This window comes from Giraffa tippelskirchi, chromosome 4 (genome assembly GCF_054371585.1).
Source record: "Giraffa tippelskirchi isolate mGirTip1 chromosome 4, T2T-mGirTip1v1.2.pri, whole genome shotgun sequence".
In the NCBI taxonomy this organism is placed as follows: Eukaryota; Metazoa; Chordata; class Mammalia; order Artiodactyla; family Giraffidae; genus Giraffa; species Giraffa tippelskirchi.
The window spans coordinates 26,713,014-26,729,320 of record NC_137278.1 but is presented as its reverse complement, the minus strand read 5'-3'; the positions used below and the strand labels follow the sequence as shown (position 1 = coordinate 26,729,320).

Genomic DNA, 16,307 nt, shown 5'->3' with positions numbered 1-16,307 from the left:
TTTTTTTTTTTTCTGTATTTTAATAATTTCTGTCGGGGTAAACAGTGGTGTCAGATGATGCTGAAAGTTACTTAGTAGAATGTTCTCTAGAGAGTAGGTGGTCTCTGTTCATTATCAGCTAAAAATATTTCTGGTAGATACTAAAAGTTAAGGAAAAACAAAAGCACAGTTCTCAAGGTTCCTAAATAATTAAAAATCTGAATTCTAGTTATCTCAATGTTTATAGCTTTCTTTTAAATTCATGTTCTTTGTTGGTTATTTCTATCTGTTGCCATTGGCTTATTTATCACTGTATTATTTTATCAGCTTTTTTTTGTTAGTTCAGTCTTCTGTAGGTATGATAACATGCATTCAAAGGCCCATATGCTTTATCTTGCAAATCACCGTGTTATGTGTTAAACTGAAAACTGTAAGTGGCTTTTGGTATAGTTGTAATTAAAAATATCTAGCCTAGTCCTCGGGGTATTTGGTCACTTAATATTTTTTGAATAAGTGAATATATGAGGTATTTATTTTTGGATCTATGTTATTGGGAAGAACTTGGAAGGAACTTAACTAGAGATGTCAACTTAAGGAAAACCTCAGGGAAGAATTCACTTTTGATTCTGAGGGCTAGGATCTTCTGGTCTTTTCAGTGTGGTCTTAGCTATGGGAGGGGATAACAGAGCGTGGGGTTTGTAGTCTGGCCTGGCTTTGGCTTTGAACTCTGTTTCTACAGTGCTGTTACACTCAAAGAAGTTACTTAACCTCTAAGACTCAGCTAACTTATTTCCTCAAGACTCTACTGTAAACATTAAAGGAGGGAGCAGTGGGAAAACGCTTACCGCAGTGCTCGCTGAGTGCTCACTAAAAGTCAGTTGTTTCGTCCTTGCTGCTGCCACCACCTGCCATGTTTGCAGAGTGAGATGGTAGCCTTCTTCTCACAGTGTGGGTGTCAGTACCAAGAGTCGTGTTGTGAGAGCCTGCCTGTTTGCTCTGGCTTCATACAGGCCGCAGGACAGATAGAGTGCACGCTCCTATGTTAAAACTCCCCACCCCTCCCACCCACCCATTGGATGCCATGGCAAAATGGAGCTTAATATATTAAATTTGATTTTAGAACATATCTGCTTAAGAATGAGGGATACCAGTATAATTTATTAAAATTCTGGGGAGTATACTGTTTTGTGAAATACACGTAGATTAAAAATGTTTTCTTTCTATGGCCACAATAAAAAGATCTTTGTATTCATCTATTCATTTGTTAATTTAACCTTTAAATATACTGTCAGTATATAAAGAAATTCATTTGATTACATTATACATTTATTTACTTGATAGATTTTTTTTTTTTATACTTGTTTACCAAAGAATCTATTAAGGGATAGGGAAATAAAAGTGAATATGAACAAGTTAGTGCTGTCAAGTAGCTCACTGTCTAAATCTCTGGAACCACAGAAGGAGGCAAGAAGGCAGGAAGTAATATTAAAGATGTATCTTAAAGGGTGAATAGGAGCACTCCAGGAGGACAAGGAATAGTTGGATGGGGGAGACTTGAGGGAAAGGATTTCAGGCAGAAGAGAGATTATATGGGCCAAAGGAATGGAGGCAGAGTAGTTCCCTCATGAGGAGAACACGGTAACTATGGTTAACATAGTAGTTAACTATGGTAGTTAACATATGGTTAACTATGGTTAACTAGTAGGGTGTTGAGGCACAGAGTTTTGGGCAAATGGGGGAAAGGCGATGTATACTATTCCAGAGAACGTGATGGTAGGTAGCTCCTGATTTTGAAAAAGTATTAAACATTTTTAAAAGCAGACTAGGATATGATTGGATTGATGTTCCAGAATGATAATCATGGTAGCAGGGATTGAATTGAAAGGGTGGGAATGAAAGAAGAGACAAAAGGTAAAACTTGTAGTTAGGAGGCTACTAGATAGTTCAGTCAAGAAAGAAGGCAGTTGTAATGAAGGAAAGGAGTGAAAGCAAAAGGCTGGGCATCTGGTTGGCTGTTGAGGGTGGGTGGGGGCTGAATAAGAGGCAGGACTTAAGGACTGAGTTTACTACCCCAATATTTCATTGCATCTAAGAAGCACAGTTCTTTCCAACTCTAAATTGGGATGCATCTTAAAATGAAAGTTGTCCTATTTTAACTTGCAGCAATGTGTTTTTCTTTCCTAAGCTGGACATAAAGATGCGTATTTAAATCTCTGGCATCTTAGATATGATGAAATTTGATACTGAATTCTTTGGCTATAGTTTGTTAATTTCTCCTATCATACATTTGTTTTTCATTATAAAAATGGAAGGAAAATGATTTGAAGTATGTAGCAACCTTTCATAAAATAATTTTTGTACCGCTTTTGATCTCTGTGAAGTGATAGGTGGAATTTTATTTAATTGTGATACTTTAGGTTAAATATAATAATTTTTTTCAGCACCTGGGTACTTTGAAGGTTCCTGGAAAGCATATGTCTGCACTATCTTGGGAAGGAAGTGGACTGAAAATTGCACTGACTGTTGATTCTTTTATATATTTTGCAAATATTCGACCTGATTATAAGGTGAGTATTAAGAGCAGTTGTAAAAAAAAAGATGTTTTTTATTATATAATTTTATTATAGTTGAAAGTATAGTCTCTATATTTTGTATATATTCATAGCCACTTTGTTTTAGATTTTTATTATATAATTTTATTATAGTTGAAAGTATAGTCTCTATATTTTGTATATATTCATAGCCACTTTGTTTTAGAAAGCAGCTGAAAGGAGGCTTTTCAGTGTGAACACTGTAGAATTAGTAAACTAGTAAACTTTTCTGGAATACTATATATAAAGAGTACCAAGAGTGTCATTGTGAAGTGTGCCCCCCGAAACAATAGTAAACACAATGCTAATGATGTTGACACTGAATATCAACTTATCCAAAATTATGTATAAATTTGTCGGGAGAGGGAAAGCTCTAAGTTCTATAATCAATACACATATGATATGGAAATCAAAACCAAAACAGCTAAAAGCTGTTTACAGCTAAAAGAGTTGTAAATGGCTACCCCAAGGAGGAAATTAGGCAGAGGGGGTCCTGCATTTTGTTTTTGTGTTGAATAAACCATGTAGAATTATTTGACTATAAACTATGTGCATATGCTACTCTGATAAAAAACTAATATAAAAAATGTGGATGGGAGAAAAAAGGCAAAGCAACTGTCTTTGAGTTTTGGCTTCAGGACTTGGAATTGAACTTCAGAAGGGATCACTCTTGCTGTTGTCCCCCACACGGCTATTATTGACTATTGAAAAATCTGAAATTTTCACCACTGAAGCTTAAATCTTACAAATTAAAGTGAGGAAAGTTAAGCCCAATTTGTTTTTGCAGTGCTTTTTTTTTTTTTTTTTTTAAACTGTGTATATTACTTTTAGATTTGTTATTTTAGTGAGAAGAGATATGAAGCTGAATATTCAGTCCCTCTCTTTTCTATTTCTAAAGGATTACTTTTGTCAGCACTGATAAACCACATACCTGCAATATTTCTAGAGGAAAAAAAATATAATAATGTGACTTTCCCAACATTAATTGCCGTTTCTCTCATCCTTTCTCTTCCCTCCCAACTTCGCTCCTTCTGTTCCCTCCCTTTCTTCCTTCCTTTCTTCCTAGTGGGGTTATTGCTCAAACACCGTAGTTTATGCTTATACCAGACCTGATCGTCCCGAGTACTGTGTTACCTTTTGGGATACAAAAAACAATGACAAATATGTTAAGTATGTGAAGAGTCTCATTTCTATTACTACTTGTGGAGACTTCTGCATTTTGGCAACAAAAGCTGATGAAAATCACCCTCAGGTAGGTGTTCCTTGATACCTTAAAACTTAGATAGGTTTAACTACTTGACTGAATTGGGCCCTAGTTATATATCTTTTCAAGCATAGCCTTTCTACTGGCCATGTCTGTCTAGACCTCTGTTTGGAGAGTTCTGTGGCTCCATTGGTTCTCTGTCCCCTGATTTTTTTCCTGATCAGTTAATCCATTGGCAGTTTATACTGACTGGTACTGAAGCTTTTTGTCTCTGAAATATATTTAAAATACCACAGTCCTTTTCCAATTTAAAATTCCATAAGTAAAAATGAAAAACCAGATGTCTAGTACAAAGGCTCAAGAAATTATGTAACAATGGCCATTTATAATAATTTGGGTAGTTTTGACATTCAGAAATGTACTTTTATGTGGAGTTATATTGCTTTAAAAGTCAATGTCTCATAACATAAAATAAATAATATAAATAATGCCCTTTAAAAAAGTCTGCTAGCTATTTAAATATTTGCAGAAGTATGAAAATTTTTCAAAAAAGGACTACCAGTATCTCTGATAAATTATTTTATCCCATTAAAAAGCATAGAATTTTTAGTTGAAGGCAGCCATTTGAACAATCGCATTTGGCTCTGTTCTCTCCTGAAACCCACTGAAACAAAGGGAAAGGTATTTTTTAAAAAGCCACAAGCCTATAGGGACCAGAGAGGGTGAGGAAACAGCAACATAATTTTGGAGTTTAGAGGGTAGAGGGATTTGTGGTAATTACCTTAGCAGAGCCAGGAAAGTGGAATCCTCTCTCCATCAGTGGAGAAAGGAAAAAAGCAACCAGTTTGTATCCCAGAATCTCAGAGACACGGGACTTGATGGTGGTCCCTGGTAGGAGAAAGAAATAACAGAAAAGCAATTTGGAAGTATTGGAGATTGTTTACACAGGAGAATACCTTGGGGGAAGATAAAAAGGGTGTGTAAGGAAGCAGATTTCTAGATTCCCTCCCCCTCTGAGCCCCTGAACAGCTGCCCTTCTCACCCCCAGGGAGACTGATTTGCCCTTCAGAGAGGATACAAAGAGCCTCTGCACTGAGGGGCACTAAGCATAGGGAAGGGTAGAGGGACTCTTGCTGAAAACAGGGCAGTTAAATGAATGCTACCCCAGTCTTCTGTTGCCACTTGGTTCCAGAACAGATTTCATGGGATCAGGAATCATAATAGCATTTGATTTGTCAACTTAAATACTTTGGAGACTTACTTTCAAAATTATGAAGAAGAATGTTTTCCTACCTGGAATTCTATACCTTAGGTAAACTATTCATTAAATATGAGGGTGGAATAAAGACATTTTTAGATGTACGAGATCACCAAAAATTTACCTTCTGACCTTCCTTAACTTCGGAAGGGACTTCAGGATATGGGTCACCAAAATGAAAAACCAGGAAAGAGGAAGAAACAAGGTCAGCTGATGACCGTGGTGAGGGTTGGTACCAGCTGACAGTTTTGCACGTGCTGAGAGAGTGGGTCACCAAAGGAGAGCAGGCCACGTGGCTCCAGAAGAAATTCAAGATGAAATTAGTACAATACTTAATGTGGTTGAGCTCCTGAGGGGAGACATACGTAACTGGGAGATTATGGGGGACTTGAGTTAGTAATAAATATAGAGAAAACTAAGCAAAGAGAAAAAAAAATAAAGGCAGTTATCCACAACAGGGAAAGCAAAATATGCTTGAGAGGAAAATAAATCATGTTGTACCTGACTCAGCTGTGAACAGCATTTATGGAGTCAAAATAATGTAGCCACTGAATTTTTTAAAAATTAAAGTTATTTAAAAATTGAGCTGTAGTAACACTGTAAGCCCTAAGTTCTGATATAACAAAGTTATGGTGGAAAGATGGAGGGGTGAGAATGTGAGATGGGAGGCTGGGCAAGAAGGGTGAAAGAGGGTCGCATGCTTAGCTTTCCCAGCGGGTGGTGGTGCATGATGTCGCAGGTTGAAACAAAATGAAGCAAGAAGCAGCACTGTAGACACGTCACTTACACTTGTGGAGGTAAATATTGAAAGAGTGAATTACAGGAGCTGAAAGTAATTACTCTTGGGGGCAAGAAATGGGAAGTTGGGGGGATTTTGTAAGAAGTCTTATTTGGTTCTTTAAACTATGAGCTGAGCATGTGAATGATAAGCATGTAAGACACTTGTATTTTGTGGCAGTAAATAAGTTTAAGCAGTGGAAGAGTAAATCATGATATTTTAGTATAATTTTTACCATTTAGTTTATGTTTATGAAATTAAACAAGTTTTGAGACACTGAGAAAAGAAAACATCTGTGCATAAATAGAACATTGAGAATGGGCTTGTTTGAAAATATTATTCTAATCAGGAATACATCTGTATAAAATAGTATTCTTAGTACTAGATATGGAGAAGATGACTAACAGCAAAAAATGAAATTATCATTAAAATTATCTTATGTAAAGTGTACATTATGCTATTATTTTTCCTAATAGGAATCATTGATAATTATTTATGTATATGTTAATCATTAGTATTTTAAGTTATTTTCACTGGGTTAGATTATGTTTTTTTCCCTGAATTAACTGAATTTTTCTGAATTTCTCATGTCATTTATATATTGCTTCAAAGGAGGAGAACGAGATGGAAACATTTGGTGCAATGGTAACAAATTCAGTTAGCCTTTGTATAGCTGGTTATAGGATAAAAATGAGTTTTGAAGTTATAGCTGATCAGCAATTTTAGAAATATAAATAATGAAATGTAGTCAATGTATTTGTGTTTCTTAAATGATCTCTTAAAAACTAGTGTTCCACTATATGTAGAAATCAGCCTTAGTTTAATTTCAGCCTTAGTTATATTTCCTTACTTTTGTGCTGTAGATTATCTTTGCTATTCTTTGTATTTCATTTTTTATCAGTTCTTTCTATGTTAGTGATACTTGAAAAAGAGTTAAACATGGTTTGTTAAGCATTATTTCTTTTATTGTGCATAAGCAGGGGTTTTGATACTTCCTGTTTTATTTGTTCACAGTTTGTGCTAGTTCTGTGTAATTCTATTGGCACACCTCTGGATCCCAAATACATTGATCTTGGTAAGGAAATGTAAATATTTACTCCATCTTTATTCAAGTCTTATTTGTAAGCTAATTTTAAAATGTAACAGTGGTATTATTAACTAGGATGTTATTCTCTAAAACAAGGATAGGCATACTTCCTGGTGTGCTCAGTTCAGGTTCAGTACCAGTCTATGCCTGTTGTCATAGTAAAATCTTTAGTAATGTCCCATTTCACTCTCAGAAAGATCCTGCTTAGTACAATAATTATAAGTTTACTCCAGAATTTACAATAATCTCATGACTGCTATACTGCCATTATTTGCTTTTAATGGGAAATATAATTGTATGAGGATTGGTATCCAATGTGATGATTAGTATGTAATAAACTGAGGATTATGGAAAGAATTTTGCCATGAAACCACTCTTATTACTAATAAACTGCTTGTAAATACCTCTTTTCCATAAAGAACACTTTAGCTGCTTGTGGAAGAGTTTTCCCTGTCCAGATTTTTCTGATGAAATCAGTCTATTAATAGAAACAACATAAAAAATATTCCTGACTTGTTGTTTTCAGAAGACATTTGTTGCTTTAGAGCTATCATTCCCTCTAATAGCTCCAAAAGTAACCATAAAAGTTTCCAAATCTTATTCTTAGTATTTTGTCAAAAGTTGTTACCAAATATTTTGTTTCCATTTCACTATAACTTCCAAAATAATGTTTTTTAAGAGTATGCTAATATATTGGATATGGTGTTAGAAAAAATAGTAGGTTTCAAAAATTGAAAACCCATTGAATTATTGAATTATTTTCTCAATCTGAGAACTAGTCTCTTTTTTTTTTTTTTAGAGTTCACATTGCACCTTAACAATTAAATGTTAAACTCTGCCTACTAGGTATTTTGCTAGGACTTTGAGTGATACAAGCAAATGTAAAAAATACTTGGTGGTTGTGTTGCTAAGTCATGTCCTACTCTTGTGACTCCGTGGACTGTAGCCCACCGGCTTCTCTGTCCATGGAATTTTCCAGGCAAGAATACTGGAGTGGGTTGTCATTTCCTTCTCCAGAAGATCTTCCTGATCCAGAAATTGAACTGGGGTCTCCTGCACTGCAAGCAGATTCTTTACTTACTGAGCCACCAGTGAAAAATACTTAGCTGGTCTCAAAGATTTTATACTCTATGTTTAGGGTCTTGGTAGCTCATTTTTAAGCATTGAAACTTTTCAACTTCTTGTCTTATGTTCACTATTAGGTTTGATTATATGTTTCTCCTTTATATTTATATATGTACATTAATGATAGTGTTCTTTGTAAATGTTAATGTTATTTAGCTTAAAATTGTTGCAGACTCTTACCACATGAATATCTTCTATTTATTAAAAATATGAGTCTTAAATGTAAAGGATAAATTGTGTCAATCTTCAGATGATATGTTTTTTCTTTTTAATATCAAAAGTTTTAATATAGAATCATAAGGATGATAGGGTTAGCCTCAAAGTAATTTTAATCACAGGCAGTCTGTGTTTTAATAAAGCCAGATGTAAATCCTTTACCTTCAAAAAATGGCAAATGCTTGAGGGCATGATTATTTGTGTTTTTGAGTCTTGAAACTTTTTAATTTTGCGGTCTTGCTGGCTGAAATTTTAACAAGCAGTTCTTTCACTGGTCTGCAGTAAACTCAGCCAAAGACTCAACATTTTTGTTTCATACATATCCTATAAAATTCCTTTTTAAAGTTTTTATGCCAAATTTTCGTGAGGACTGGAGGCTGAAGCAAAAAAAAGTATATAACTGATATTGTCCTAGAAAGTGTAATTTTTGTCATCTACTCTTCCTGAAAGCCTCTGTAGAAACTTTGAAAAAGAACGTTATATATTATTATATATTATATAAAGTTTAGTTTGTAGGGTTCTGTTGTACTGTACATATAAGAGCCAGATACCATTTGGGGGACCTCTTCTTTTGAGCCCTCAATTCCTTCCGTGTGCTTCTGTCCAAAGTACTTACTCTGTACTGTGGTTATTGATTTTCTTGTCTATTTTCCCTACAAGATTTTGAGCTTCTTAAAGATCTGTCTACATTTTTTCATTTCTGTATCCCCACTGCCTACCACTGTGCTTGCCCAGTAATGAATGTTTATTGAATGTATAAAAACATTTAAAAGAGAATCTATTTATTTAGCAAGCCACCAATGAGCATATACTGTCTCAGGTACTGTACTGGGTACGACGAGTGATAAAAAGTTAATTCTCACATTTCCTGTAGGATGTCTAAGCAGAGAATTAAAATATAGTTCATCTGTTGAACAGTGACTCTTGTTCCCCTGCTATGTGCTGGTATCGTGCAGGGTGCTGGCTGAGTGGATATCCGTGCGTAAGGACATTAGGGACACTTTCTCTACTTAGAGAAGCTTTCATTTGAGCTGAGTTCTGAAGGATGGATATTTCTTCGAGTGACATTTAAAGAAGAGGAAACAGCATTTGCAGAGGAATGAAGGCATGAAAAGTGCCTGAAAAGTACCAGCTGCCTGTGCTGCAGCCATGGTGGGGAGAGCACATAAGAGCTTTCTAATCTTGGCCTGTAGCTCATGCACTGTCTTCTGTATATGCCAGCGAGAGGTAATGACGAAAGTCGTTCAGTGCAGTTTCACTTTACCAGCTTCAAAGGGCTGAGAAATGAATAGGTAGGAAAGTGGGGGAACATTGCGATGCAGACATTTATTTCAGGTCTCAGCATTAAAATATAATGTTACAAGCAGGTTTTACTTATATGTGAATTCCTAGATTGTTTTAAATTACTTTACATCCTTGCTTGGCTAGTAACTACTACCTGTTAGTGTTACAAGGTTCAATTAATGGAAACATAATTACTTTCTTTAACATTTTTTTCCAGTAATCTTTATAGAGATTTCAAATTTTTTCTTTCCAGATATTGAATAGTTGAGAAGGACATGGACTGCTTTTATCCTGGCTGTGTTTTTTTCCTAAAATATTCGATTATAATATGGTCTTCTAACTTTTCCCTAGAGGCTCAGTTCCAGGAAACTTAAGAACTAAACCACCTGGATGGGATAGATAATAAACAGAGATCTAGCATAATTTATGTAGATAGGATTATCTATGCATATGAATTGGCCAAAATTACTGCCATAATGTTTCAAAAGAATACATTTTGTATGTATTTTTGTTTTTTGTTGTATTGACTAGTGAATTTACATAGTTTTATTATAAAAAGCAAAAAATGATAGCAGCCACATCTAACAGTTATTAACGCTTAAGAAGAAGCAGTCTGCCATAGTTCTTAAGAACATAGACTCTGGAGCCAGATTGGCTGTGTTTCGTGTCCCGGCTTCTATTGTTTTCTAGCCATGTGACTTCAGCGAGTCATTTAACCATTCCATCCTTCAGTTTCTTCATCTGCTAAATGGGAATAATGATAGTGCCCACTTTACAGGGTAGGTATGAATTATATATGTGATACATTAATTATACACTAATGTAATTACATAACTATATAATTACATAAAGTACCTGACATAATTTTTAGAAATTCAGTAAATACCGCCATTTAAAATTGCTATTATTATGTATTCTATGCCAGATACTATAACCATGCTTATAATTATTATCTCTCTTAATCCTTAAAGTAGCTCTATAAGGTTGCTAATATTATTATCTTCAATTTACAGTAAGCAGACCGAGGTTCAGGTAGAATAAGTAATTTATCTAAGGCTTCCATGGGGTGGCAGAGTCAGACATAACTGAGCAACTGACCATGTACATAGACATATAACAAGTGCCTGTGATTTGAATCCAAAGTATGACTTGCTTGAGCCACTAACTTTTTAATTTTGAAATCAGCTAATAAAAAACTTGTGATTATTTAGGATGTATCCAAAAACAAGGAAACATGACTATAATTTTTAATTGTAGCTAAACATTTGTTAAAAATGCTTATATATGCTTAGGAAACATTATATTTTATTAGAAAACAGTTATGGTTTGTGAACGTCATATCACACTAAAGGCATAATAGTTACTAGCGTCAGAGTATCCATGGTAGAGTTTACTGAATATTTAGCAGATATCTTATGATTTAGTGCAGATGGGATCAGCGAAAGCTGAGCAAAACCTGGGCCTGGTCTGCTCCTTCGTCCTACTCAGGGCTCCCCCTGAACTGAGACTCTGCCGCCATTCTCAGGACTGCCTTCCAACCAACTGTTCTCTACAGGAAGGCTTCTTGCCCCCTCTAGAGTTTGGTAGCGGTTGGTACACATTTTGAATAGAGAAATCTTGACAATTGTTCGCAAAGAGTCGGACACGACTGAGCGACTTCACTCACTCACTCACTGACAATTGTAGTGAAAAAATTTTTTTAAATATAATTCAACTTACTGAGGTATTTAGCATATAAAAATTCTTGCATTTGAATCGCAACTTGTTTATCTATTCAGTTAACACCATACCATCAGTCTAGTTTCTAATTTTTTGTTCAGTTCCTATGTCTCTTGCTGCTTTAAATGTCCTTTATTTGGACTGTGGCAAGAACTCCCTGGTGGCTCAGACAGTAAAGAATCTGCCTGCAATGCAGGAGGCCTGAGTTCGATCCCTGGGTTTGATCCCTCGGAGAAGGGTACAGCAACCCACTCCAGTAATTCTGGCCTGGAGAATCCCTGATGGACAGAGGAGCCTGGAGGGCTGCAGTCCATGGGCTCACAAAGAGCTGGACACGACTGAGCAACCAAGCACAGCACACGGCATGAGAACTCCGTAAATGGTAGCTGTTATTAGCACTTTCCCTTTATCCTGACCTTGTTAGTGATTACTTTGTACAGTGTTCATGAATTGAAAACTACGTGTTGTACCATTTTAACTATGAATTTAGAAATTAGGTACCAAAATGATCTTTTATGAGTTTTTTGTTTTTCTGTGTTTTGTGTGAATGTGTGTATCTAGTTTCATATTGTTTATTTTGTTTATTTTTGCCTGACTAACTTTGGGCAAGTTATTTTATATCTTTAATTCTCTGTTTCTTTATCTGTTTAGATGGATTTAATGGAGCAAATGAAAAGATGTTTAAGAGAATATGTTCTTAGTGAGAAGGAACTTTGAACAATGTCCTTTTCTAAATTAATGGGTATATACCTAGGAGTGGAATTGCTAGGGCATATGGTAATTATATATTTACCATTCTGAAGAACTACCAAGCAGTTTCTCAAAGTGGATGCACCATTTTACATTCCTACCATTTCTCCACATTTTTGCAAATACTCATTATTGTCTGACATCTTGATTCTAGCCATGCTAGTAGATGTGAAGTATTTTGTGATTTTGATTTGCATTTGCCTTGTGACTAATGATGTTGAGCCTCTTTTCATTTGCTTAGTGCCCATTTGTATATCTTCATTGAAGAAATGTCCATTCAGATGCTTTCCTCAATTTTTAATTGGATAATAATAAATAAATCATCCAATTTATTGTGATATATTATTGTTATAAGTGTTATTTGGACATTCTAGATCTAATTCCCTATCATATATTTGATTTTCAAATATTTTCTTCCTTTTGTGGATTGTCTTCACTTTTCAGATGGTGTCCTTTGGAGCACTAATGTTTTAATTTTGATGAAGTCTGGTTTATCTCCTTTTTTTCTTTTATTGCTTGCATTTTTGGTGTCATATCTAAGAAATCATTGCCTAACCCAATGTCACAAAGATTTACACATAAGTTTTCTTCTAAGAGTTCTGTAGTTAGCTCTTTGATCCCTTTTGAGTTGATATTTTTGAATGGTCCTACAGGCTTTTGACTCTTCTGATTTCTCAGACTGTGTTTGGAATATTCCGTCTGTAAAATAAGGGGTTGGACTCATGATCACTGAAGTCTTTTGCGGCACAAACCTTTTGTGATTCTAATTGTAACCAAATTGTCTTTCTGTTCTTTTTTAATAGTACCATTATTTGTTACAATGACCAAAACCCATGTGATAGCAGCTTCAAAAGAAGCATTTTATATCTGGCAATATCGTGTGGCAAAGAAGCTTACAGCATTGGAAATTAATCAGATCACCCGGTCTCGAAAAGAAGGGCGAGAAAGGTATATCTTTTAATGCACATTTTTTAGTAGCTCAACCATATCACTTTTAAATCAGACATAGCTATTTATAAATTGTCATGCTTGCGAACCGTAACTTGTTTTGATTACTAGAGATAATATTTTTCCATTAATTTGAATATCTTTCAGATTTGTGTGTTTAAATTTTTTAAATTAGTTTTACTTTTGGCTGTACTGGGTCTTTGTTGCTGTACTCGGGCTTTCTCTGTTTGTGGCAAATGGGCTACTTTCTAACTGCAGTGCATGGGTTTCTCATTGCAGTGGCTTCTCTTGTTGTGGAGCACAGGCTCTAGGATGTGCGGACTTAGTAGTTGTGGCTCACGGGCTTAGTTGCCCCCTGGTATGTGGGATCTTCCTGGACAGGGATCAAACTGGTGTCCCCTGTATTGGCAGGTGGGTTCTTAACCACCGGACCACCAGGGAAGCCCTATCTGTTTAAAGAGAAGTAGCATGTGGTGTAATAAAAAAAAGCCTTTAGAGATAAAGACCGGAAGCCTATGTTTTTATAAGGAATGGCTATTCTCACTCATCTACTCTCACCATATTACAGTTGTAATGCTACACTGAAATGTGATTATTCAATTGAAATCTAAATGTCTAACCAAAACTTCATTCCTATGGGTTAGTGGTAGAGGTTTTTCCAGGAAAGTGGGGTGATTCTATTGTCATAATCATCACAGGAGAGGCAGGTCCTTAGTCACAGATATGGAGAAAGTCTGTAGGTGGGCAGAACTGGTCCCTCACCTTCTTTCTCTTGCCCTGGATTCCAGGAGCTTGGGGGTTGGAACTATCTCTTGTAAGTGGGGGGAAAGACGACTCTACCACGTGGAGAAATTAGGAGCCCTGATGGAGGGATTCTTTGTAGCAAGTATTGCGGTGCCTTTACTGTGTTTTGTAAGTTATGTTGTCTCTGTTAGTGATATTCCATGTTTGTTGCTCTTTTGTTGTTATCCTGAGCCTTTAAGCAAAGCATTTGGTTGAGTAATTTTAACCTGATGATTCTTAATGAGGGCACAGGCCTGTGTTGGTGGTGGTGGGCAGCGAGCAGACTTTTCAGAAATCTCAGGTTGCTTTTTTCAAATCATTTTCCTTCAAACATACTTGAGATCTTAATGCAGTCTTCCCTTCCTTTTATGACTCACTTGTGTACTAAGGTAGGCAATATAACCCCAGTAAAAGTATTTTGGATATATGAATTCATGTGGAAGCAGGAAAAAGAAAGAAAAAACAGTTGAAAGAGAGTCTATGTTGTCTTCTCAGCAGTCCTGAGAGATTGAATGCAAATAACTTCTGGCCTCTTTGAGGAGAGCATATGGCAGTCATAGCAGTAATAACAAGAGACCTGCAGCCTGTGGGGAGAAGGTGGATCTTAGGACAAGGTTGGGGAAGAAAAGTCTAGCCTCTCCATGGAGTGAGTGTCCCCCGTGAACAAGCTAAAGCAATTCTGGCTTCTGTTTAAATAAAGAAGGCATCATTTCCTTATATTTCTGTCTGGAATATAATTGCTAGTTTTAATGACTTTGGGCCAGTTGTCTCTGAACGTCAGTTTCATCATCTGTAAAATACAGCTGGCGACGGTGATAAGAGGCAGCATTGACTGAGTACTTCTTGTCAGTACTCATATTATTCCTGTTTCACAGGAAACTGAGACACAGAGGTGCCCAGCAGATAAGCAGAGATGGGACATACTGCCAGGTTTATCTAGCTCTGAGCCCCTTGACTCAAGATTGGCCTTTCTTGTAGCACCCTCCTTGTTTTAATAAAGGGATTTGGGTCAGGTGATCTTTTGAGAGACCTCCTATTCTAATCTTTGACTTTTACTTTGTGAAAACTAAGTAGAATTATTAACTGTATGTATTTAATGGAAATGTATTAAAAAGTAGAAATATGGTTATCTCTAAATTGGTATACCTTCCTGTGTTTCATACAGTTCTGTCACCTGTATTTATTTAATATTTGATCTCCTTATTATATTGATGAAAATACAAATGTAACTTCAATTTAACAATGATAAAATTTAATGATATTTTAAAAGCAGAAAATGGCTTAATTTCCCGTGATTATATTATAGCCACAATGTCTCAAACTCCTTTTTATGGATCAGGCTCTGTACATGTGTGCTTTATAAATATCATTTAATTTACGCCTCTCAAAGGTCCTGCAAAGGGCGAATGGTTAGCCTTCTTTTACAGATAAAGAAATTGAGGCTCAGAGAAGTTAAATAACTTGCACAGGGCCTCAGAGCTACTCAGGGATGAGTCTTCTCTGTTCCTCCATTCATTTTAATGTTTTTTTCAGCAGACATTATAGAGCGCCTGACAGTGTGTGGCAGGCACTAGAGATGTAGTCTTTGCCTCTAGGAAAATCACCGCCTAGTGGGAGATGCAAGTAAACTAGCAGCGATAAGTGTTACAGTAAAGGTATCTGAGAGACAGTACACCTGAAATGGTGCCTCTTCATAACGCAGGAAGCTTAGGGGAAGGTTCTTTACTTCAGAACAAAAATCCCATTAACTAGAGCTTCCCAAGTACACTTGTTTTACTTTTATTAAGCATATCGATAAAAAGGAAATTACGGAGAAACAACAGAGACACTTGGTGCTTTAGAAGTTGTTCCTGACCGATGTTCTTTGGGAGAGTGAGGGAAAATATCTTTTGTGGCTTATTGAAATTCATTGGAAATCTGTGATTCAATGTCCAGATATAGTTTTGGCCCAGCTTTCAGGAACATGGCACTTGCATAACTAGTAAACACGTGGTAGGTAGTTTCTGCCTTTATAAGGTTGAGCTGTGTCAAGAACTTTTTAAAATGATCAGGACATTAATATTAAATAACAGTATTCATTGGTGTCATCCAATCCTTTAATTGTTCTAGAGATCATGGAATAGTATAAACCTTACTTATACTGTCATTGAAATTTGAATTTTTTTTTTTCCAGAATTTATCATGTTGATGATACTTCTTCTGGATCACTGGATGGTGTGCTTGATTATAGTAAAGCCCTTCAAGTAGGTGATTTTATTAGTGCCAGCAAATGTTAATATCCATAGATTTGGAAATACTGTAATTTTATTTTGAGACATGAAAAAATTTGTTTCCAGTGAAGAGCATATTATTCTAGTAATTCTTTTAAAAATTTCTATTCTGATTCAGCTTGTTCTAGATCTACTATGTTCTCTTTTGATTTAAAAATTTTTTTTATTTTGACACAATCTTAGGCTCATAGGAAGTTGCAAAAATAGCACGTAAAACCGCTTTACCCAGCTTCCCACATGGTGACATCTTATGTAATGGTAGTATAATATCAAAATCAGGAAATTAACATTGGTAATGATGCTGCGAAGTAGACT

The 16,307-nt window shown here is 35.7% G+C and overlaps 1 protein-coding gene across 3 annotated transcripts in view; it reads left to right on the top strand.

Annotated features, from left to right (window-relative positions):
• The window catches only part of WDR35 (WD repeat domain 35), a 51,771-nt gene that overhangs the window by 14,468 nt on the left and 20,996 nt on the right, over nt 1–16,307 (top strand). For 2 of the 3 annotated variants that reach the window (XM_081596127.1, XM_081596126.1), the window contains exons 9-13: nt 2,421–2,546; nt 3,637–3,822; nt 6,825–6,885; nt 12,795–12,939; nt 15,896–15,965. In XM_081596127.1, the coding sequence (XP_081452253.1) occupies nt 2,421–2,546; nt 3,637–3,822; nt 6,825–6,885; nt 12,795–12,939; nt 15,896–15,965 (588 nt within the window). Of the gene's footprint in view, nt 1–2,420; nt 2,547–3,636; nt 3,823–6,422; nt 6,456–6,824; nt 6,886–12,794; nt 12,940–15,895; nt 15,966–16,307 lie in introns of all 3 variants that reach the window. The other variant, XM_081596125.1, reaches the window with a different exon arrangement.